This window comes from Monodelphis domestica, chromosome 2 (genome assembly GCF_027887165.1).
Source record: "Monodelphis domestica isolate mMonDom1 chromosome 2, mMonDom1.pri, whole genome shotgun sequence".
In the NCBI taxonomy this organism is placed as follows: Eukaryota; Metazoa; Chordata; class Mammalia; order Didelphimorphia; family Didelphidae; genus Monodelphis; species Monodelphis domestica.
Window position 1 is genome coordinate 339,332,134 of NC_077228.1, and position 26,065 is coordinate 339,358,198.

Genomic DNA, 26,065 nt, shown 5'->3' on the forward strand with positions numbered 1-26,065 from the left:
TTGTCTGCTATTTTTTCAAGCATTTATTAAGTGCCAAAAATGTTCCAGGCACTGTGTGCTAAGCAGTTTGCATTTCATCCTTATGATATGCCAGGAGGTAGTTATTAATCCCATTTTACTGATGAGTAAAATGAGATTAAGTGACTTGTTGCTATTCTTAGGTCACTTTTGCATTAGGTCTTTCTGAATCGAAGTCTAAGGCATCAGCTGCTGTGGCCACTAGCCTCTTTCTATTTAAAAAACAAAACAAAACATTACCTTCCACCTTAGAATCAATACTATGTATTGGTTCTGAGGCAGAAGAGTGGTAAGGGTAAGGCAAAGGGGGTTAAGTGACTTGATCAGGGTCACACAGCCAGGAAGGGTTTAAGGTCAGATTTGAACCTAGAACCTTCCATCTCTAGGCCTGGCCCTCAATCTACTGAGCTACCCAGCTGTCCCCAAGCCTCTATCTTTTTACATAAAAAATTTAGTGGCTCTTTATTGCCTTGAACATAAAATATAAATGTGGCATTTAATTTCCCCTTCAAGGGAGCAAAGGACACAGGTTTATATACTGGTTCCTTCTATTACTACCTCATGACTGTTTTTTTCTTAATAAAAATATATTTTTCATTTTGGTTTTATTTGTTACATATATTAACATATATCATAAAATTTTAAAATGATAATGAATGAAACAACTATTGTTTAAACCAAAGATAATCTTTTACATTTTAGCAACATGTTTATTAAATGAGAATACTGAGAGACTTCTAGTCAATAACTATACACACACACACCATACACATGTGTCATTTTGGGATTAAAGCATTTTGGTTGTTTGGCTTTTACTTTCAGTCATATTCATTCTTTATGACCCCATTTAGGGCTTTCTTGGTGAAGATTCTGCAGTGGTTTGTCATTTCCTTCTTCAGGTCATTTAACAGATGGGGAAACTGAGGCAAACAAAGTTAAGTAATTTACTTAGGGTCATATAGCTAATAAATGTCTGAGGAGGGATTTGAACTCTGATCTTTCTGATTCTAGGTGGGGCACTGTATCTACCTAACTGTATTCAGTTTTACTTATCTATAAAATGGGATGAGGGATTAACTATGACCTCTAAAATCTCTTTCAGCTTTCAGTCTATGATCCTTTTTTTATTCCCAGAAATAGATTGGATGTGTGATTCTGAGCAAGTCACTGGCCCTCTTCTGTGTACTAGATAGTTCTCTAAGACTATAAATTGAAGGAAAGGTGATGATCTGCATTGGTAGTGGAAATTCTTCATCCCTCCATGTACAGATGAAATCCTAGGTTGGGACAACACAAACAAAACAAAACAAAAATGAGACTACATAGCTAGGAATTTCAGATTTGCTAATAGGACCAAAGATCTCCTGGATATGAAGCCAATGCTATTTATATTAAACCATAATTTTCAATATATGATTAATTTTGCATTATAATTATATCTCATATAATATTTTATTAATATAATAATTATATATTATGTTATATAGTAATATATAAATTAAGATATCTCCTCACTTGAAATTTGGGGTTGGAAAACAGATTTTCACTGTCTCTTCTCTTCATCTTGCCTTAAGTGTCACTTTATCTAAAAAGGTGAACATTTATTTAGGTGAGAGATGGATCTAGATTTTGAAAACTGATGGTTTGTCCAAAATTTTTCCAAAATGAAATATTGAGAAAGAAATATCCCAGATGAGAGAAGTAATCCATGGAATAAAAAAAAAATATTCTGAAGAAGCAGAGGGGAATCAAAACCAGTGTCCAGAGATTGGAAGAACTTAAGAGAAGAAAAACCATAGATTTGAAGCTAGCAGGAATGTTAAAGATTCTATGATTCCACCACCCCTTCTAGAGTTCTGCTAAGTGAATGGTGACTTGCCCAAGATCATGCAGACACTAACAGAGTTGACATTTGAATTGAAGTCTTGTTATTCCAGTGTCCATGATCTTTCCATTATAAATCACTCATTAAAAGAATAAAAAGAAACTCTCTCCCACTAGAACTATGCAACAAATGTGAACTAGAGAGATATGACACAGTGGGATCAATATGGAGTTTGGAGTCACAGTTCATAGATTCAAATCACAGGTTTGCTACTTACTACTTTTGTGATCTTGGACGAGTTACCTAACTTTCTGAAGCCTTACTTTATTCATCTGTAAATGGAGGGGGTTGGACAAAATGAAACCTCAAGTGTTTCACTAGATCTTGTTTTAAGCAACAGCTCTGCCTCCAGGGAACAATTATAATCGTAATCAGTTATCAATAAATATTTATTTATCATCTGATATATGTCAGGCACTGTGTTAAGTGCTAGGGATTCAAAAAGAAGCAAAAGAATAAAGGTTCACAGATTCTAGGAAGCCTTCTACTGATTATAAGTAGGGGAAAAGACTATTGGTCTTTGGTTGCTTCTGTTCAAACAAATGGAAGTGTTTATATGTAGCTTTCTGGGATATGTATCCCCACATGGGAGAAAGATTCATCAAATCTGCCACCCACTTCACTTCTGCCAGTTCCCTCAGACATGAATGATGTCAACTGTTCCACGCAGAAACTTGGATGTATCCTTAGTGATTTTGAAATTCTAGGTAGGAAACTAAAGACCTTGGGACAAAGTAGCAGGTCTTCTTGTTAAAAATCATGAATTTGGATGGGGAAAAAGAAGATAAGAAAAATGGATATCTGACACAGAAAGGTGTGTTGATGAACATATTTTTGTGTTTCTTGACCATGATTTATGATGGGTACCTGGGAAAAAGTAGAATGTACTATATGACTGCCTGAAAAATGTGTTTGGTAGGAGATTTTTAAGTTCATCAAGATGGCTAGAAACTGAGTTTGAAAAGTCCACCAAGATTTAACCTTGCCCATATAAACCAAGAATAAGGTTTACATAAAGCCATAAAAAAAAAATACAGCATTGCCCCCCTGTAGAACCCTATGTCCTAAAGTCTCACCTCTTATCCTGATTGGTGATTTCCTCTCTGAGACCATTATTTTTGGAAGGATCTCAGACATGTTTCACCTCATTCATAAATGGATTCTCTCCCCCCTTCTTTTCATTCTTCTCCCTCTCCCACCCAGTTATATTTTATGCCCTCCTCCTTCATCAGCTCCTTTTCATATACTGCCTTCTTCCATTAGAATATAAGTTCTTTGAGGATAGGGATGACTTGTTTATATTCAGATCTCAAATTCTTTTTTTTTTAAACCCTTAACTTCCATCTTAGAGTCAATACTGTGTATTGGTACCAAGGCAGAAGAGTGGTAAGGGCTAGGCAATGGGGGTCAAGTGACTTGCCCAGGGTCCCACAGCTGGGAAGTGTCTGAGGTCAGATTTGAACCCAGGACCTCCCATCTCTAGACCTGGCTCTCAATCCACTGAGCCACCTAGCTGCCCCCTAGATCTCCTCCAATTCTTAGTAAAGTGTCAGACATATAGTAAGTTCTTAATAAATGCTCTTTGTATGATTACATACTCTTGCATATATGTGTATTTTTCTATTTCTCTCTCTCTCAATTTACAGGTTATAGGAATATGACAATAGAAGGATATTCAAAGGAAATAGATCCAAGGGAAATGGTGGGGAAGTAGCACTAAATATTTTTTTAACAAGCTATAATTGTGTGAAATTCATGAATTTGAGGACAAGTGTACTGTATTAGAGAGCATTTGGATGAAGATGAAGGAAGAGACAGAAATGATATTGTTAAAGAGAAATAAAATATACTATAGACCATCTCATCATATGCAGAATGTGGGTTATCTTTCTAAATTACAGATAATTATAATGGTGTAATGACAAGATAATGGTCATTTTAGAGGACTTCAAGTAGAACATCTGATACTCCCTTTACTTGTCTTATTTCATCTTCCAAAAGATATTTGGAGCATCTTGACTTAATCCTTACCAATAAGAAAGATCTTGATGATATGTGATACTGATTTTCAGTTTATTCATTTGTTGATCATTGTAACTATCATATAGGAGGCATTTCATTAAATGCCTACTAATAAATGACTAATTTGATCCACATGCCATTTTTAATTACAAATAACTTGTTTAAATAGGACAATCATGTTTAATAGTTTAATCATATGCAATATCATTTTTGTTTTTATTTGCTTCTAGGCTTATACCAATTTTGATTTTAGGAGATGACTCCTACATCAGTAATAAATTAGTTTCTAGCCATTAAATTATAATCAATTTAATTTTTTGAGATATTATTCAGTGGTTGCAATGCCTAGCAATTTTTTTCTGGAAAAAAAGTTATAATTGGCATGAGCCTTCTTTGAAGTCTGTATGTCTTTAGTTTCTCTCATTCCTTTTCTAAATGTGATGAAATTCAATGGGGATAATGTTTAACTTAAATTAAGTTACTTAAGTAAAAGTTAAAGTAGACCCATACTGACAGCTATTTATAGGGTTAAAAGCCCTGTGGTCTTTAGTTGTTTACAAGTTCAAAATGTTTGTGGCATCCTAGACTGGATTAACAAAAATATAGTATTCAGATTTAAATATTTGGAAACAAAATAGTTTTTGGAAGCAAAATAGTTCCACTCTTCTCTCCATTTGCAGAACTCTATTCGTTTTGAACATAGCCCTTTAAGAAGGATATTGGCAAAGAAAAGAAATAAGTTAAATGCAAACAAAATGGTGGAAAATCTAGAAATCATGCTATATCAGTTTAGTCTGTGAAAGAGAAGACAAAGGACTGGGTATTTAGTATTCATATAATATTCCAAGGTTTGTAAATCACATTTCATGTTTTTTTCATTTGATGTGATTGCTGTCTTCAAATATTTGAAGGAGTTTTCATGAAAATATGGAGTAGATATATTATTTGTTGCTTTAGTGGGCAGAATTAGGGTCAGTGGTGTTAAGATTAAAATTTAGGGGAAACTGAGGCAAGGTAGACATTAGTTTCTCTCTAGAAGTATTATATTTTTAGAGGTTTATTGAAGATTAAAATATAAAGAAAATTCAAGAAAGGAAAGCATGTGGACCGAGAGGCCCAATTCAATTTCACTTACATCATAAGAGACACATCTGCTGGGAAGTGGAAGTGGGAAAGAGGGCCTCAGTAGAGGGAGAACTCCTTTAAATAATAATTTGTGATCTTGCCCAGGTGAGAATTCAGTGCGATTACAAAGCATTCTGGGAAGTGATCAAGGACTTCTGGGGACTGGAGTCCTGGGTTCAAGTCTTCATTTTTTACAGTGGGTGGAGCCAAAATGGCATAGTAGAACAGAAGAGCTTCTGAGTCACCATGAGAATCCTCTCCAACCAATATTAAAATGTCACCACAGAATGAATAGAGAAGTGAAAGAGCCAAAAGGAAACAGAGTTTAACAACTTTCAAGAAAAGAAAAGCAGAGAACAGGCAGAGAACATCTGGGCTGGGGTGAGAGGGGTGCACAGTTTGAAAGACTTAGAGCAAGGACTGAAGAGCAAGCCACACATCTCTACCCCACATCCGCTCTCCCAGGTTCTGAACCTGAGTCTAAGCCAACATTCATATCCAAAGATCCTTTCTAGGCAAATAGCAGTCCCAGTCAACTCATACCCCTTGAAATTTCAAACCTGTGGAGAAGTCTGGACTCCCAGCCTAGGGCAGACTGTGCTAAAGTGGGCTGATCTGTGTGGGTCTAGAGTGAAGTCAGGAGTCTCAGTCTGGGTTGGGGTGAGGACAGAGATCACAGTTTGGGGTGGCTGATAGTAATAAGAGGGGGGGGTGGCAGAATCTTTTTTGCTAAAACTCAGGGCAGAGATCCAGGACAGGGCAATCAAGGGTGTGCCTTATTAGAACAAGTACACAGTAAGATCAAAAACTTACAACTAAGCCTGAGGCTACAATTTAGGTAGTTCCTGACCTGATCAAGATCAAAGTGAGACCAAATGCTTAAAACCAAGCCTAAAGCAAGTCTTTGAGCTATCAGGATCTCAAGGGTTAATTGAATCATCAGGGGAAAGGGGCCCTCAGAGCTCTCAGCCCTCAGTCCATCACACCATCTTTGAAGAACTGAAACTAGAAAAACCCAGAAAATAAGCAGAAAATAGCTTAAAGGAAAGACTGAAGTTTAAGAGGATACCCCAACCTCCCAGAAAACAGAGCCTACCTATAATTACATAGGAAAAATTAGCTGAATTAGGGTCATTGGCTGATAAATTATAGACTGGAAAGTAGATTTTGTCTCTCAGTAAAGGCAAATTTGCTATTGTAGAACTGTCTAATATAATGTGCTGCTTTAAAAAAAAAGAAAATATTACCCTCCTGAAAATGTACAGTTGAATGGTAGGTTGATGACATCTGAGATCTCTTCTAACTCTGACATCTTATTTTCTGATTCTTCATGAAAATACGAGAAAAAATCTTTGGGTCTCAACAGTTTTCTCCAAGTATAAAAAAGTTTGAAGTTTGAAATTTTTGGGCTGTAATGGCAGAATACACCAATGTCCTCATAATATTTACTCCACTGTAGATAGAAGAAATTTTTGTGTGTTTTTGTATAGCTAGGTTGTATGTAAAGGAGCAGTTGGGTATTATCTTTTGGTTGAGTTAAATATCTTTGGAATAAAAATTATTTGATGGATTGAATTAGATATTCCTATAGGCACTTTTATCATTTAATTGATGTTTAGATTTATTTGGTGATAATCTATACAATTATTGCCTATAAAATACTTGTTAAAATTGAAATGAATTTCATGTCAAGGGAATTTTTCTTGTGTTTCTTTCTGAAAATAAGAAAGGCAGCTAGTTGTAGTAGATAGCAAGCCAATATCAGAGCCAGAAAGATGTGATTTTAAATTCTGCCTCTTATACTTATTGACTGTGTGACCCTGGGTTAAGTTACTTAGCCTTTTAGAGCTCCAGGCATATTTCTAAGACTGTGAGTTATAGGAGAATTGCTGAATTGCTTTGGAAAGGGGAGTTTCCTTAACTGGAAATTTTCTCTATCAGTGAAATAACAGTTTCAGTATTTATTCATCTCTGAAAAGTACATGTGTTTTCTTGTAGGACTTCCTTGGCAGCAGGTAGCCACCTCAAGTCAAAACAAACAAATAAAAAATATCTGGAAAAGTAGATGAAGGGACAGGGATTCTTTCAACCAGTCATTGGCCTGTGGTACTTTCTGGTACAAAGAGACAGAGCAGGGATTGAGAAAGAAGAAATATATAGCACATTGTAAGGTTTGTGGTAATTATACCAACATGAGTTTGGAATTTTCTTGCAAATATTGTGCTAGGAAATAGTTTTTTTTTTCCTGTGAAAGAGTAAAGTAAGATTTGGAGATAAAATCAGCTTAAGGAATAAAAGAATATAAACTATACGGTGTAAATCAATAACAGGACAGAATAATATGTTACCAAATTATCAAATGATAATGTAATAGGCACTCATTTAAAAAAAATTGTTGTAAAAGAGAAATACCTCTTCCCTACCTACATTTCTTTTCTATTATAAAAATGACAGATCACAGCTCTAAGGAAACTGGAATTATATATATATATATGCATATAATATCTATATCTATATCTATATCTATCTATCTATCTATCTATCTATCTATCTATATATATATATATATATATGAAGGGGCTATAGAGGTGAAGTATAATTACAGTGTGATGAACTTCCAGGTATGGTAGAGAAAGGCAAAGAATGAGGAGTGGAGCCTGGCAAGGAATGAAGACATGACTGGTCTGGTTATGAAGGATGAGAGCTGAGAAAAAGTCATTAAATGTATCAATTAAGAGGTCACTGGTACCTTTGGAGAGAGCAGTTTCAGTAGAGAGATAAGATGGGAAGCCAGATTTCCAAGGGTCCAGAAGTGAGTGAGGAGAAAGGATTGATATTCAGGACACTATACTTTAAAGAGCAAATAGGAAAAATTTTGGTTCAATATGAAGAAAAAAGGTTGTAACAATTGGAACCAACCTAGCCTGGATTGAGGGGCCATCAGAACTTCCTTTTCTTTAGAGATCTTCAGGCATAAGCAGTATAACCACTTGTCAGAGATGATGGTTCTTTCTAAGATTGGGTTGAAATCGATGATATCTAAGGCTCTTTCTCACTCTCTCAGAGTTCATGAGATTCTAAAATATTTTGAAAAATATCCTGAAGGCAATTTCTTTTCAATCTTCTAATCCCCTGGATTTCATTACAAACAATTTCCCAAGTCAAATTATACACAAATGCATAACAATAAAATTATGGACATCCAAAGTATTTTATTGCATTATCAATACATTTTTATGATAGCAGATATAGAGGAAAGATATATTCAAGTGATAGCCAAGACTAGGCAGTTAGAGATTCATTACTTCAGTTAGACAGATCTCTTCATAGTCTGATAAATTAACTCATTCATTCAGTGAACATTTAATCTAGGATGCATACAAGGTTCCCTGCTAGTCACTGTGGCAGAGGGACAAAGATGAGTAAGATGTGCTATCTTTAATTCAAACAGTTTACAATCTTTGTAGTTAAAAAAAAGATATATAAATATAAAGATAAACAGAGATGTTATACTTGGAGACTTTCTAAGTCTAGAGCGAGAAAGGTACAAGCAAAGTGTTATGGGAGCTTGGATGGCTGGTAGGGGCAGAAGTAACTTCTGGATAAGAGTTCAGAGAAAACTCCATGGAGGAGCTATTCCTTGAAATGGTAATATTAAAATATGGAAGGGGTATAAAGCAAGAATTTCAGATACAGAGTTCAGTGTGAGGAAAGCTGTTAAGCCATTTACTTGGGAGATAGAGGCAAGTAAACATAGGGATTCAAAAGATAACAAATGGTCAGTTTTTCTGGATTATTGGGTACATGAAAAGGAGTAGCTTGAAATAAGGTTGCAAAAAGTAGAAATATAGACTCAAAACTATCAGGGACCCCAGAGATCATCTAGTTCAATTCCTCCATTTTACATATCAGGAGACCGAGATCCAAAGGAATTAAGGGTTTTGTTCAAGGGTATGCAAGTATAAAGTTGTATAACTGGGATTTTAATATAAGTTTTCTGACTCCAGAGGCAATGGCCTTTATAAGCTCCTGAAATCATAGAATTTTGGCAGAGTAAGTGATTTGAGATATGGTTCTAATCCAAATCTTTCCTTTTTTAAAAAAAAAAAGGAAACTGAAACCCATAGAGGTTGTGATATTTGCTCAGCATCACATGGCTCCATTGAAGCCTACTGTCTCTTTCCTAAAAGTCCAGTTTTACTGATAATGGGATGACCTAACTGGTAGGGGTATTTGTGCTAGGTAACTTCCATCTTTGGCAGCCGGTACACCTGGACAGATAAGCCCTAAAGAAAATGTTATACTGAACTTGAGGGCTCTACCTTTTCCTATTAGTGAAACAGAGTAACTATCACATAAGGTGACTCATTGGACCTTTCTAGACCTGTTTCCTCATCTGTAAAAAGAGGGGGTTGGTTTTAGATGACCTCTCACTTCTGTTTTATCTCAAATGATAGGCTAGATAGTTTGCATTTGATTAGTTAGTTCATGAGGAATCATTGACTTTATTGGAACAAGAAAGTGACATGATCAGAGCCACATGCATTCTGTTTAATCTTGGTTTTTTATCTTAATCTTAATCTTAAATCTTTAAATCATTTCCCCAAGCCCAAATTTCATATTCTCTTCACTTTTTTTCTATTACAAATATTACCCATCCTTAAGGATCAAGATGAAAAATCACAATTCTTCCAGCCCAGATTGATATTATCCTCATAAAACTTCCTATAAAGCTTGTTATGGGTATCTGTTTTGAGGGGTCATTTAAGTATAAACTGACTTTGTTGTGTGCACATGTTGAATTTCAGTGAATAATAAACCCTTTGGTATTTTTCCTACTAAACTTAACACAGCACTAACTCATGGTAAATTGAGAGAATTGTGGGAATTGAGTGAACCACACTGACTCCATCTTCTGACTCAATTCTGGATCTAACTTAGTTCTCTTTCTAGTCAACCATGGATCTAGTCCAATTTCTGTCTTGTGAGGAAACTTTAGTCAATTATGGGAATTGTGAGAAAACTTTCTTGCACTGTTTGAAGCTAAGCTGGTGTGACTGAGAAGCTGAACCACCTCTACTTGTTGCTTAGAGACCCTTAACTGGAGATGTAAGTTATGTTGACCAGAAACCCAGTTAGATCTGAAGACTAATGTAACTATACATGTGAAGACTGATTTAACTACACGTCTTTAGCAGCTCATTTATCTTATTTGAAAGCTGCCCCTTCACCTGGTCAATTAGTTATTGTTTCTATGTTCTTTTGATTGAATACAGGCACTTGGGGGGAGTAGGACATTTCTTTTTTCTGATTTCAAGGAAATGCACCTATTCACTCATCACCTCTCAACTTGGAATACTTCATATGTTTCCACCAATTAAAATCAGATGATCTAGTTTTGTATCCTAGTAAATTGTTTTCTCTTAATTAGTTGGTCTCAATTGATTAATTTTTTTTAATGCATGAAAATCTGTCTTCCTCTCTATTTGGGGTCCAGTACCAAAGCTGAGGAGACCTCATCCCAATTTGTTATGCAATTGGCCTGCATTATTTAATAAATCCATATGCTCAGAAGCTCAAACCTTTGTTTTCTCAGTCATTTCACCATTCCACTCAATATCCACTTGTTGATTTGCTTCTCGATTGTTAATTTTGGGCACAACTGTTTAATTTCCTAGCTATAAAGAGAGTAGGCTAATGTTCTCTCCCTTCAGGAATATTCAAAAAGGCTTACTAAATGCTTTTTGGTGATGAGGACATTCTCACTCTAGATTAATAATATTTTGAAAAGGCAACCCTATTCTTGCCAAAATGTGCTTGTTCTTCAGCTGTAGTAACAGCAATTTATTTAATATATATTATGTAAATGGACTTTCCTATAAAACACGGAATGAATATAGAAGCACCCTGATGCCAGTGATTTCATTGTTATGATGACTTTCTAACAAAGCAATCATTTCCTGTAGTTTAGTAGGTAAGTCCTAGGGAGTTGCCTGAAGCTCAGATGGAGAAAATGAGACCCAGAGAGATGAAATGATTTGCTCATGGTAATACAACCAGTAAGATGTCTGAGACAGGACTGGAATTCAGACAGTCAACAAATATTGACTAAGTGCCTTTTATGAGCCAGGTATTGTGCTAAGAGCTGAGGATACAAAGAAGACAGTACCTGTTCTCAAGGAGCTCACACCAATGTACACACGTAGCTATGAACATAGATAGAGAGCATAGGAAAGAGCCCAGAGGTGCACCTTGACGTGGGACAAGGAGGATGACCCTTAAAAGGAAAATGAGGGGTGGTCAGACCAGTATCAGTTTCATGAAAATCTGGGTGGGTGAGTGGGTGAATTTAGGAGTCAGGAGGTGAATTGCCGGAGAAGAACCCAATAAATAAGGAGAGATTAAAAATTAGGAAGATGTGATGGAAGGGATAAATTGCCAGAGGAAATAGGAGCTGGAGATGGGGTCAAGAGCACCACAGGAGAGCCTGGCATTTGCAAAGAAAAGGACCGCCTCTTCATCAAAAATTGGAACAAAGGATGAGAGAATGTGTGGGGGAGTGATGTTGAATTTATTTTCAGTGTAGAGTTAGGGAGAAGAGGAAGCTTGTGATAGATGACTCATTGTTTTCAGTGATTTATTTGACAAAGTCCCCCACTAAGAGAAACGGGCAGGGGTGATCTGATAGATCTGATAGCTTGAGAAGAGAAAAAGTTTGAAAGACATGGAGTGGCATAGAGGGATAAACGAGGAAGAACAAAAGTATTGAGCAGTGAGCGCTCAATTGAAATTGGATTTTGTAAACATGTAGGAGAAGAGAAGATCGATGGTGGCAATGATCCAGGAATGAATAGCGACAGGACAAGGATTGAAGGGACAGAAGGATAGGAGACCATTTGAAGTCAAATTAGTAATTGATTTGAGATTTTGAAGGGGAGAAAATATGTCCAAAGTAGGAGTGATAGATAGCCTGGGAAAGAAATTTGAGATAAGAGTGACAAGAGGTTGAAACGAAGGCAAAGAAGAGGTTTAGAAGAGTTGAGGTTCAATAAGAGATGGGAGACTAGGTCATTCAATTATGGATGGTGGGAGTAAAACACATGTAGATGATGACAAAATCCAGGGTATAACTATTTCTGTGGTGGCTGCGTTGGAGCATGGTACAAGTCATGAGAGTAAGATGCATGAACTAGCAAGTAAGACTGAAGACCATTTACACGTGAACTAAAGACCTCAAGTATAAGGATTTTGGAGAGGTGAAGAAGTCTGTGAATGCCCTCTCAGTTTTCAATCTGATTTTATAATCTTAAAAGGAAGTTAATGATGGCTGTCAGTATAAATGCTTCAGCACCAGTGCCATATGGTGATCCAATTAGCTGCTTTGGGTAACATTGCTAAAAGAGGTTATGGTAGGGCAGAAAGTCTGCTGTGTCACACCAGTGTTCTCAAACAGGACCTTGGTAAGTGAAGAATTCTCATTCTTTGTGACTCAGTGAGTGGAGTCCGGAAGAACTGGATACGAATACTATGACCAAGAAGTTCTATTAGCCAGGTCTAGCCATGACTGGGTGAGACATCTAGCCACTCCAAACTTCAGCTTCTTCATAAGTAAAAGAGCAATGAGAATAATTTAGATATCTGCCCCAAAGGGCTGTTTTCAGTCAGTCAGTGAGCACTTATTAATTATTTACTATATGCTAGATAGGTGAGGAGAACACAATACAATCAGAAAGACAGTCTCTGTCCTCCAGGACATTCTTTATTTTTTTTCCAACCCTTACCTTCCATCTTAGAATCAATACCATGCATTATTTCCAAGGCAGAAGAGCAGCAACACATAAAAGAAAGCTGCAAATAATGTGGGGGGAGAAAAGTACTAGTGGATTGGAGTCAGGATAGAAGTGAAGAGGTGGCTGTACTGACTGTGATGGTATATGCAAAGATTATATATGCAAAATATGTTGTTGATTTTCCATTTCATTGTTGTTGAGCCATTTCAGTGTCCAGCTCTTCATGACCCTGTTTTGGGGTTTTTTTTTTTTTGGGCAAAGATATTGGACTTGTTTGCCATTTCCTCCCCCAGCTCATTTTATGGATAAGATACTGAAGCAAACAGTTAAGTGATTTTCCCAGAGTCATAGAGCAAATTAAGTGTCTGAGGCCAGATTTGAACCCAGGAATATGAGTCTTCCTAACTCCAGGAGCAGCATTCTATCTGCTGTGCATCTAGGCAATGACAAATATGGGGAATTTAGAGAAATTAAAGAAGACTTACATGAACTAAGGCAGAATGAAATCATCAGAACCAAGAGAACAAAGAACATAGTGACTTTTCCCTTCTGATTACACTAGTGATTTTATTGGTATAGGGAATGTCTGGTGAGGAAATTCCCAGAACTTATTCATTTTGGTACTAACTTTGAAATTTATTATCTTCCAGAATTATTGAGGCACTGAGAGATTAAATTATTTGACTATGGTTATGGAGTTGGAGAGTTGGACACCTGTCAAAGGCAGGACTTGTAGTCAGGTTGTCTTGACTCCAAATTGGGCTCTCTATGCATTCTGTTACATTACTTTTCTAAATATGCAATGACTAAAACAACATGAATGAAAAGATCACTAAAAGGAAGTCACATTGTGAGTAATTGGAAAAATGTGTATATATGTATAATATACAACACATATACACACAAAACATATACATACATACAAACCTATATACATACATAATTGTTGTTTGGTTATTTTCCAGTTGTGTCCAGCTCTTAGTGACCCCATCTGAACTTTTCTAGAGTGGTTTGCCATTTTTCCTCTCTGGTTCACTTTACAAATGAAAAAACTGAGACAAACAGGGTTATGTGACTTGCTATGAGCCACATAGCTAGTAAATGTCTGAGAATAGATTTGAACTAAAGATGAGTCTTCCTGAGTCCAAGACCAGTGCCCTATTTACCAAGCAACCTACCTACATATATAGAAACAGCTAAATTTTTATACATCTCTATCTCTTTATCTCTAAGAGCCTAGGTAATGAAATGACAGAAAGGTGAGGGACCACTTGGGCAGATTATTGTCCATGTTGTCAGATGAGGTCTCTGTTTAGGTTTTTTTTAATAATTATTTTCCTTTGTTACAAGGGAGGGTTCAGTCTGGGTTAGGGTTGGTGGTGCTTTGAAATAATAAAAAATACCAATATAGTGGTGGTGGTTTTTTTTTTAAAGAGTAGAAGCTTTGGGAGAGATGTTCTCATATTTCATTCTCTTTTAACTGTACTTGTCTCCAAACATTTCTTCAGGCATCCCTCTGATGGCTTTTTGCCAGGGGCACAGTGTCTCCTCTTCAATGAGTTCCCCTTCTATTTATTTCATTAGGCTTGATCTTTATCCATTCTTGGTGGTGTCATTTACTCTCAAGTAAATAGTAGAAAGATATGAAAGAGAATCATCAAATACCACTTGTTCTATGATGGTAAAATACTTTGATGATGCTTGATATTTTAATAAGGATTTTCAACCCCATGGGCAAAGTTGGCATTATTATCTTTATCATATCTTTGATGGGATATATATATATATATATATATATGTACATACACACACAGTATGGGAAGTTTGTCTATATATGGCTTTTCATCCACCACCAAATAAAATGTGGCTTGTTACTATTTTCAAATATGAAGGACAAAAATATTGAATAAAATATTGTAGAAAAATAAAGAATTTTAATTCAAAGATGGTCTTCTTATTCTACAAATGAAGAAGCTAAATCTTGCCATGGGGCAGGTAGAAAAAGAATTTGTTCAAGTCCATAGTAAATTACATAATGTCTTTATATAGTGATAGAATAGTCTATGAGGGAGAGAAGATACTGGAACTAGCCAATGTTCTTGGGGTATTGCTTGGACAAAATACAACAATACCACCTTCTTTACCTTCCCCATGATGTTATATTTATGTCATTTTTTCCTTGTCATTTCTATTTTGAATGCTCATTGGATGAAGACTTGGGCTTTGGTCTGCACCATTTTTTGTATTAGCCACATTGGTGATGCTGAATACATATAACCATAATATCACATCAAACTTCAGTTCATTTTTCTTTTTTAAAACATGAAATTATTAGAATTTGGTGATTTGCAAATTAGCCTGAATCATAAGATGTGGATTCTAGCAACAAGGGTTTTTTTAAAAGGAAAAGACATATCCTTTAAGATTAGGCATTATTATTTTTCTGACTTCTTGAAAAGACACAGAGTACTGTTCTCTATGAAGATTAATGTACATCACAGATTGATTAGGGGAGAGGAACAGGGAATGAGATGATAGGTGTGAACAGAAAGACAAATTTGGGTCTTTTTGTTTACCTCTTCCTTGAACTTCATGTCAAAATTAAAACTTTTTTCTCTTGCATTCTGATAGTGATGGAAGGGAATTCAGCAGTCATAATACAATGGAAAGAGCATTCTACCTCTGGAGTCAGGGGACTCCAGTTCAAATCCTGTGTCTGATGACAATCTGATGACCTTGGGCAAGTCACTCATCCAGCCTCCTTGGGCCTTGATATCCTTATCTACAAAATGAGGAAATTGGACTAGAGAGTCTCTCAGGTGGCTTCAAGCTCTAAATATCCAATATTGATCATATGACATCATTCCATGCTCCATCCCTCAGCATGAATAGTAATGCTCCTCAGCAAGAAGTAGTGCCCAGTTCAACATTCCCAATAAACATTCATCTGACCTTTGTTTAAACCCTTCCAAGGATTCTTTGTGATTCATGGTGAATTTTTAAGTCCTAACAGCTATTCTGATTCCCTTAAGTCTTACTAAGATCCCAAGTGGAAATAAATTTCTAATTCTTGTTTCAGTTCTTTACTAGAACCCAAGTAGTTACTTTTTCCTCTTTTAAAGTATTTTTCCTTCTGAGAGAAAAGAGTTCAGAAAAAAGGATAAAACCACATAATAACGGGGCTCTCAGTTTTTCATTTCTTTTGGTGACCGAGGCTGTGGAAGTTAAAGATTGCTTCCTATTCAAAAGATAAAAAAATCTTTAGTACTGCTATCATAAAAATTGCATAGTTAGAGTTTTGAGTATAGAAAGAATTACTGAAGATAGATAACTCAAAGCAATGAGAAACTTTTCTTATCAATTCTGGTGGCTCCTATTTTCCAGACCTTGTGAATCAATATATTTGTTTAGCCTCCTGGAGGTGGAAATTTTTCTCCTTTGCTCAGCTTTACACTTTGGTACTTTTTCTATTGACTTAGTTTTTCTATTTTTTCTAACTTTAAAAAATTTCAATTTAAAAATTTTGGTTACATTTTAAGTTCTGAGCTGTCTCCCTTCCTTCCTCCCTCCCTTGACCCAGAAAAGGCACTATTTAACAAATATATCTATATCTATATCTATATCTATATCTATATCTATATCTATATCTATATCTATACAGAGAGAGAGAGATAGTTATTCCTTCTATATTGTGGCTGTTAGAGGCACGTTACCCCCATGACATGGAAAATCTGTATAAAATTTTTGACCCTCCACAAAAGAAGTTTGAACTTTTTCTTTTTCTTTTATGGAGTGTTTTCAGTACCTGCTTGTAAATTTTGAGTTAAGTATGTATTTCTGAGTTTCTAAACTTTTTCTGTGTCATCTGCTGTTCTTCTGCAGGGTCATCTATGACTTCTGCATAACTCCCCCCAAATTCTCATTTAATTTCTTAAGCTTTCCCAGGATCTATCAAAACCATGATGGGGAAAGTCACATGGCAACTGTAAATCTATATCTATATCTATATCTATATCTATATCTATATCTATGTCTATGTCTATGTCTATGTCTATGTCTATATCTATATCTATATCTATATCTATATCTATATCTATCTATGGAAAAGCTACCAGAAATACAGAGAGGAGGAAGGGACAATTGTTAACTTTGGAGATTTAATTTCAAAGGTTCTCCTTTTGTTTTTTTTTTTGGCTTACAGGGTAAGGCACCAACCACAATACATTAATAAGGCATTAATAATGTCTGAGGACAATTCAATCCCATGGCAAATGAATATTTCTTGTGTAAAAAATGTAAAATTTGTAGACACCATTAAATCCAGTGAATCATCTTCCATATCATGTATTTTTGCTGTAGAGCAATCTTTAAAGCCAAAACCCCAATTCATATACCCATATACACAAGTGATAAATGATGTCATATGTTTTTCTTTTGTGTTTCTACTCCCATAATTCTTTCTCTAAGTGTGGATACTTTTTTTTTTACCCCATAAGCCCTTTAGGAGTATCCTGGATTATTGCATTGCTACTAGTAGAAAAGTCCATTACATTGTTTCACTTTCTGTGTACAATCTTCTCTTGGTTCTGCTCATTTCACTCTGCATTGGTTCACTAAGGTTCTTCCAGTTCATATAGAAATCCTCCAGATCATCATTCCTTATAGCACAATAGCATTCCAATACCATTTTATACCACAGTTTGTTCAATTCAGGCAGTATTTAGCATCTTCAGTTCCCTGCTTCTCTAAAATCAGTCTTGGTCATTGCCTTTAAGTAACTTTGAGAAATCTTTTTGTCTTTTTATAGACATTATTGTAGCTATTATATATCACTCTCTGGTCCTACATGCTTTGATTTGTCAGTTCATACAAATTTTCCCATATTTCCCTGAATTCCTCATATTTGTCATTTTTATAGCAAATAATATTTCATTATATTCATATGTGATAATTTGTTTAGTTATTCTCTAATTGATGGAAACTGACTGTTTTCTAATTTTTTGCTATCACAAAAATGGCTTCTATTAATATATGTATATATACCTTTATCTCTTATATCTGTAAGTTTGACATTGCTGCAAAAGGGCTATGGTTAAATTAGGGATTAGTATCTTAAAGGACAAAGTGAATGGACTTTGCCACGATAAAACTGGCTTTTTTCCCTTTTTTTTTTGTTACAGAACAATAGAAATGCTTGTACCACTTGGCATAAACAATGATTCATTAATAGTTCAACTTTTTAACATCTTAACAATTTATTGTCCCCTCCTATTGAAGCTATTGAAACTCAGTGATTCTGCTTGGTATATCTACACTATTTTGTCCACTTTTATTTATTCATTAATTTCCCAACTCTGTATGCTCTTATTCATCTGATCTAACATGTTTGTTTGATTTTTTCCTTTCAAAAGTATAAAAGTGTTTAGCCCTGTGTAAATGAATGAAAAATAAGTCCTTTGCACTTCTCCTTGTACTTTCAGTGCTTGTTCCCTTTTGTCCATAAATAATAATGCTACACTTTAATTAAGCTGAAAGTCAGCTGCTCTGGGCTAATTGTTCTTCAATTGCTTAATTAGAACTTATAAACTTGCTAGATATCACTTTCTGTGCTCCTCTCATTTTTAAAGATAACGACTCTTTTTAATTGGGATTGCTTATCCCTGTGGTGATTGTTGGAGTATAATATAATAATATTCTGACCTAAACAAAATTTCCTTTAAACTGCTTTCCAGTGTTACCACAATATGTTAAATAGGGAGTTCTTTTCTGAAGAGTTTGTGTTAATAGATTAATCTAACACTATGTATGTGAATTCACTTACTTCTAAGTTTTGCTTATGTAGTCTGTAAGTAGAATTTTGCCTCCATGGCAATGGGGACTATTCTTTTATTTTTTTTAAACCCATACCTTCTGCCTTAGAATCAATACTGCATAGTGGTTTCAAGGCAGAAGAGCAGTAAGGGCAAGGCAAGGAGGGGGGGGTGTTAAGTGACTTGACCAGGGTCACACAGCTAGGAACAATCTGAGGTCAAATTTGAACCCAGGACCTCCTGTCTCTAAGTCTGGTTTTCAACCCACTGAGTCACCCAGATGCCCCTTAGACTATTTTTAAATTAATGTATGTATCCCTAGCTCTTTGTACATAGTAGGTGATTAATTAATGTTAATAATAAATATTAATTACTTCTTGGATTAGAGTGTTCTATTCCTCTCTTTATATTTAAGAAGCAAAAAGCATTGCTTTATAACCTTTGACATTTAGTAATATGAGGCCACCTTAATTCTTAAATTTTTTTCCATTATTTCCTTTGAAATCCTTGACCTTTAATTCCCAATCTATCTCAACCTCCCTACCAAACAATTTGTCTTACCTGAAATACAAATATGCTTGCCTTATTTAGAGTATTCCTACTTTCTTACTCATTTATAAATTCAGTTACTATTATTGGTTTTAATGATTATTTTCCACCTACACCCTTGATATGATTTGTCAAAAGGTTTATTTTTTTGACTCTCAGAGAGCAGGGACATTGTGTAATTCCCTGGGAGAGTACCTGGCATAGCATCATTGAGTAACTCATCAGTGATTCAAGAAGGCTGACCTCCTTGAATGAAGGAAGAAATGGGGAAAGCTTATTGGAAAAGCCTTGCTCTTGTCAATGACTTAACAGATTCTGTATTTCTATTTATTTCTTCATTTGCACAGGTTAGAGATGTCTGCACAGAGGCTAATTTCCAACAGAACATCCCAGCCATCTTCATCCAATTCTGATTATACTTGGGAATATGAATATTATGAAATTGGACCAGTTTCATTTGAAGGCCTGAAAGCCCACAAATGTAAGTTCTGCCTGAGGGCTCTATATTATAAATGTGCAATTTCATGAATATATTTTTCACTCCTTTCCTTCCACCTCTCCTCTCTGTGAAAGCCTTTGTTCTTTCCTATTGATTATGATTGCTTTTTTCATTTCTAATTTTGAGGGTTTTTTCTGTTTATTTTTGATTGAATTTTACTAGTACATGAAAATCTATTGACGTGTGTGTGTGTCATGAATATGTATTTAATTGGTTTCGTTGTCATTTAAGGTTAAAAGCATGATCAATTCTTTTTTAAAAATGAAATTGCTCAATAATGAATTCTCTCATATGTGGTTTCTCTTTTATCCTCATCTACTAACTCTCAAATAAATTTTAAAAAATCTGACTAAGAGATAAAATCCTAGACCTGCCATTTGGTTCTTTAAGACATATCTGTGAGGGGCAGCTAGGTGGCTCAGTGGACAGTGCTAGCCAAGGAGTCAGGAGGACCAAGGTCCAAATTTGACCTCAGACACTTCCTAACTATGTCACCCTGGACAAGTCACTTAACCACAATTTCCTAGCCCTTGCTTGGAACTGATACTTGTATTAATTCGAAGAAAGAAGGTAAGGGTTTTTAAAAAATAAAAAAATAAAACTTCTCTTTCCAATGAAATAGAACATCGTGTTCTGGGAAAACATGGCAACTCTTGGGCTATTCTGAGTAATGGAGGTGTCAAATCAGTACAAGTTTTCTTTAACAATAGGGTGAAGACTTCTTGGGGGCAGGGATTTTTAAATTTTTGTCTTTTCTTCCTCAGAGCTGAGAGCATTAGGAGATACTTAATAAATGCTTGTTGGTTGAATGATCCTTCAAAGGGGGAACTTCTTAATGACAATTCACATTTGCCTGGGGCTTTCAGGTTTGCAAAGCACCTTCTTCACAACAATCAGATGAGATCTGTCCACAGTGCAAAGATTTATAATCCCTAGTTTACAGATAAGAAAACTGAAGCTCAGAGAAGTTGCTTATAGGCATACAGCTATGAAACACTGGAGACAGGAAGATAGGAACTTGGGTTTAGTGCTGGAACTATGTATGCAAAACCTGCAAAATAGAATAGGATCATAGACTGAGCTGGAATGGATATCAGTGGTCTTCAGGGACCAACAAGCCATCATTTTGTTGATGAAGAAACTGAGACCCCAAGATCACCAAGATAGTGTCTGAGATGGGATTTAAACCCAAGTCCTGAGACTTTGGAACCATTGTTCTTTCCACTGTACTGATGTCCTAGAGCACAAAAGGAAGACATCTCCTGGCACAGAGAGTGAAAATAGTGCATTTTATATGCTTCTCCCCAAACCTTAAGCCAAGAGGGAAATCTTGTATGTGGCAGCCTGCCTGATTTAGATCTTTTTGTCTGCTAAGAGCTGGCCCAGAGCTGTGTGAAGGCCACACAGTAAAATCCATATAGAAACTGACTCTGGGTCAGTGGTTTGAGGGGATTCGATTTTTGTATATAATGTCTGACCTTGAGCACCCTCTCAGCCCAGCCCAAGTCTCTGGCTCTGCTTGTAGAGAGAATAGAGGGATATAGGGGGAGGAGGAGACTGGGAGAAAGGGGGGGAGAGATAGAAAGAGAGAAAGAGAAAGTGAGAGAGGAAGAGAGGGAGAAAGAAAGAAAGAAAGAAAGAAAGAAGGAAAGAAGGAGAGGGGGAAGAGACAGGAGGAGGGAGAGGGGGAAGGAGAGAGAGAAGAGAGAAAAAGAAGAGAGACAGAGAGACAGAGACAGAGACAGAGTGAAAAAGAGGGGTGGGGATAGAATGACTGACTGAGATTTCTTTGTGTTACCACTATGAATCATTAGGGAGATATTGATACAATTAATGATCCAGCACACAGCTTGGAAATGCCATCCAATGAGAACACCACCACTCCACAGTCTGGTCCTAAATGAGCCCTCAACTGCCAAAAAGAAACAGCCTTGTTTCATTAAGCACAATTGCAGCAGCAGAGGAGGAGCCTGGAGTTACATTTCTCCCTCCCCCCCCCCCAACCTCCTGCAGCAGAGAGAAATAATCATCATGGGGTTCCCTCACTGCTTTCTTCAGATCACTATTCAGTTGCTTGAGGTGATGCTTGCAGCTGGCTGCAGCTGGAACTTCACATTCATACTGTGCTGTCTGGTTTACAAAGCCCTACCCCAAGGGCAACTCTGGGGTGGAGATAGGTACCATCATAGCTTGCCTGGCTTTTATGGCCCCTGGAGATGTAGATAATCATGCCCTCTGGGAAATCTGAAGCAGAGGCATGGGGCAGATGGAATATATTTTCCTTCAGTAATTCCTAAATGTCACCTTCCTGACCCCCAGGGCTATTTAACAGTTAATCATTGGGCTGTGCCTATGAAGGGGACAGATTTCTGATGGGAATTTCCTAAGAGGAAAATATTTCCTCAGTAAGAAAGCATCATCCCCCAAACTAGCAGTGCTGCTAATAAAAGAAGGCAGTGTTGTATAATGGAAGCAGGACTGGTCTTGAAATCCTTTCTTAGCCACTGACTACCTAGGGCAAGTCAAAAACAACCTAATGAAACAACAACAGTAACATGAAAACAAAACTGTGAAAGAAAGGATTCAGATCTCTAAGCAAAGCAGTGAATAATAGTGGCTTCAAAAAAACTACTCCCCCTTTTTCATTTATATATTGACAATTGGACTACATAACCTCAAAGGTTGCTAGATTTCCTATTCTCTAATCATGCTTACCAACTCTAAAGTGAAGAATTCAGTTTGCCAGTGAACTAAGAAGGAATACAAGGATGAAATCCAAGCTTTTGACAGTTGCCCACATATCCATTCACATACATATACATGTACATACATATAAACACACAATATAGGTCTATAAATGGTTTTTTTTGGCATTGAAAAATCTTCCTCTAGATGTCTTAACTCAAGAAATTTAAGTCTTTATTTTCATCAGTGACATCTAGACAGGGACATTTGTTCGTTGAGGCCAGTATGTATTGCTCACTAACTTGTTATAAAAAATTCCCAACAAAACAGGTAATAGAATTGCTTATCTGTACTGTTTGACTGGGAGATCCCAGGGCTAGCCCCCCAAAGAGGATGGAAGCACAACAAAAGGCTCATATGCACAACCTACTTCCATTTTTTTTTTTGGTCAATTTAACAATGGACAACAAACAAAGACATTTCTGATGCAGAAAAGAACAAGAGACTTCATAAGAAATCGTGAACTTCTATTATGCATATTTTGTGTCTAAAGAAGCATATCTACTTTGCATTAAGATTTTTGAGATACCTATATATGTATGGATGTGTATATGTGTCATATGTATACATGTATATTTACATATATGTGCATGTATTATATATAATGTATCAGATAATTATAAAACTGGTTTTCCCACTTTTTTTGTTTTCTTCTATCATTAAAAAAAGTTAATATTCTTTTTTTTTTTAAACCCTTACCTTCCGTCTTGGAGTCAATACTGTGTATTGGCTCCAAGGCAGAAGAGTGGTAAGGACTAGGCAATGGGGGTCAAGTGACTTGCCCAGGGTCACACAGCTGGGAAGTGGCTGAGGCCAGATTTGAACCTAGGACCTCCCGTCTCTAGGACTGGCTCTCAACCCACTGAGCTACCCAGCTGCCCCCTAAAAGTTAATATTCTTTTTCCCTCTATTATTATTGACTAACCTGGGCAGCTGGGTGGCATAGTTGGCATTATGCTGGTTGTAGAATCAGGAAGACTCATTTTTCTGAGTTCAAATCTGTTCTCACACACTTACTAGCTGTGTGACCCTGGGCAAATCATTTAGCCATGCATACCCTGGTTTCTTCATCTGTAAAATTCACTGGAAAAGGAAATGGCAAATCACTCCAGTATCTGCCAAGAAAACCCCAAATGGGGTCATGATGAATCAGATATGATTGAACACATGACTAACCCATTGAAGTGGGGCACTTCACAAAGTGAGTCCAAACACCCAGAATTTCAATTATTGGAACCTTGATTTATTAATAAAGAACAAATAAAGAATCTACCTGCTGGTACAGACTTCCCTAGTGGAAGCTGCATCAGACTGACATTACAGGATAGCTTATATAGGTTTACAAGATACAAAGCTATTTCCTTTCACATATAGGTTCTTATTTGACAGCCAAACAAACCTTAACACAGGAATGTGATGTGATGGGGGGACAATCCTCAGATTTATGTGGGGGCTGTTATTTAGGGGTTATTTATTTTCACAAGCACTTAGTCACTTAGTCCTAGTTGGCCATATGTTATCTTGCTTCCATCCTGACCTTTTTAATAGTCCTGAAATTCCTTTTGCTTTCCTGCCCTTTCTAATTCTCACCCCCCAGCTAAGTAGAGACTGGTCTTCTGTCTGCATAAACAGCTTGACCTCCTGGGGAAGGGAATCCAGGTCTGTTCCCTAAAAAATGCTAGAAGGGATTGATCTGCTTTATCTTTTTCAATTTTATTATCTTCCCTTATTGGGACTACTTCACCATGCTCTCCAACACTTCGTCCCAGAGTAACCTCCCTTGTGACAAGTATACACAATCTGGCAAAACAAATCAATATAGTTATTATTTTTAAGAATGCAGATCTTATCCTACTTCTTGAGTAAAGTGTGGGGAGTTAGGTTGCATGGGATCATAGATTTAAAGTTAGAAGGGACCTTAGAAGCCATTTTCCAAATGAAGAATGAGGGCCAATAGATTAAATGGCTTGACCAAAGTCATAAAGTTATCTAGCATCTCAGATGGAATTTGAACCCATGTCTTCCTGATTCTAGGTCCAGCAGTCTATCCACTACATCACATTGCCTTCTATGTTTCAGCATTCAGTTTTAATAATAATAATGACAGCTAGCTTTTATATAGTATTTTAAAATTTGTAAAGCACTTAAAAAATTCTATCTTCATGATATCTTTGGGAGGCCCTAGCCCATTAAAATCCTTATCTTGCTGCTGAGGGAACAAAAACAACAATGCCTTCTGATTATTCAACAAATTAGATTCCCCTTCTTTCTGAGTTAGACATTTTCTCTGTTTGTCCATCTGGTCTGGATGACTCTCCTTCAACTGTATCTATTGACCTTATCCACTTCCTTTAAGTTCCAAATAAAATTCCATCTTCTATAGGTACTATTTTCTAACTCTTTATTCTAGTGCCTTCCCTCTATTAACTATTTCCCATTTATAGCTTCTTAAAAAAAAAGAAAACCAAAAAGAAAAAAAAGAAACCCTCTAACCTTCTATCTTAGTAGTACTTCTAAGAGAGAAGAGCAGCAAGGGCTAGGCAACTGGAGTTAACTGATTTACTCAGGGTCACATAGCTAGGAAATATCTGAGCTCAGATTTGAACCCAAGTCTTCCTGACTCTAATCACAGTGCTCTAGCCACTGTATTACTTACTGCTCCATATAACTTCTTTGAATGCATTTGTTAACCCTGTTGTTTCCCTCATTAGATAATGAGCTTCTTGAAGGCAGGCACTATATTTTACCTCTTTTTATATCCCCAGTGCTTAGTATAGTGTAACTGGGCTTATAACCAAGATTGATTCTTGATTGCCAGGTGAAAGGTAGTGTCTTTTAGTGGTTAGGAAGCTAGCATCAAGATAGGAAGACCTGAGAGGTTACATTTTGTCTCTGAAAATGACCCAGGACAACCCCATTTGGGCTTTCTTGGCAAAGATTATTGGAGTGGTTTGCCATTTCCTTCTCCAGCTCATTTTATACATGAGGAAACTGAGGTCTGTCACTATAACCACTATAACCACTCTAACCACTGCCACCTATGTCACTTAACCTCTAATAGTCCTTAGCCAACTCTCTAAGACTATTAATTTCAGAGGAGTCTATCTATCCTAATAATCGGAATTTCCTTAGTCAAATTGTCTTAAACTAATCATATCACAAATCCATACGACCTCTCCTCTAAAAAAATGGGGCAGGGATGAAAAATAGATGATGAGGGCTGTTAAATGGTTCAGTGGATAGAGAAACAGGCCTGGAGATAGGATTCCTGGGTTCAAATTTGACTTCAGATACTTCCTGGAGAAAATACTATAAGCAACAAGAAAGAAATAATTTAAATACTGTGGAGTTATAGTCAGAATAACACAAGACCTAGTAGCCACAACATTAAAAGAACATGGGACATGGAACACAGCATTTTGTAGAGCAAGAGAACTGAGCTTACAACCAAGAATAACATACCCAGCAAAGATGAACACAATTTTAAAAGGTCAAAAAATGGACATTTAATGAACTGAGGGAATTTTAATTATTCCTGGGGGGAAACCCAGAACTAAGCAGACAATTTGATCTATAAGAAACATATAAAGGAAATAAAAGACAAATCATAACTAAAAAGGAC

At 36.3% G+C, this 26,065-nt stretch overlaps 1 protein-coding gene across 1 annotated transcript in view; it reads left to right on the plus strand.

The window, feature by feature from the left end:
• Positions 1–26,065, plus strand: part of MRAP2 (melanocortin 2 receptor accessory protein 2) — a 55,594-nt gene that overhangs the window by 2,155 nt on the left and 27,374 nt on the right. The window contains exon 2 of the mRNA XM_016431178.2: positions 19,547–19,680. Coding sequence (XP_016286664.1) covers positions 19,554–19,680 — 127 coding nt within the window. The 5' untranslated portion in view covers positions 19,547–19,553. The remainder of the gene's footprint in view (positions 1–19,546; positions 19,681–26,065) is intronic.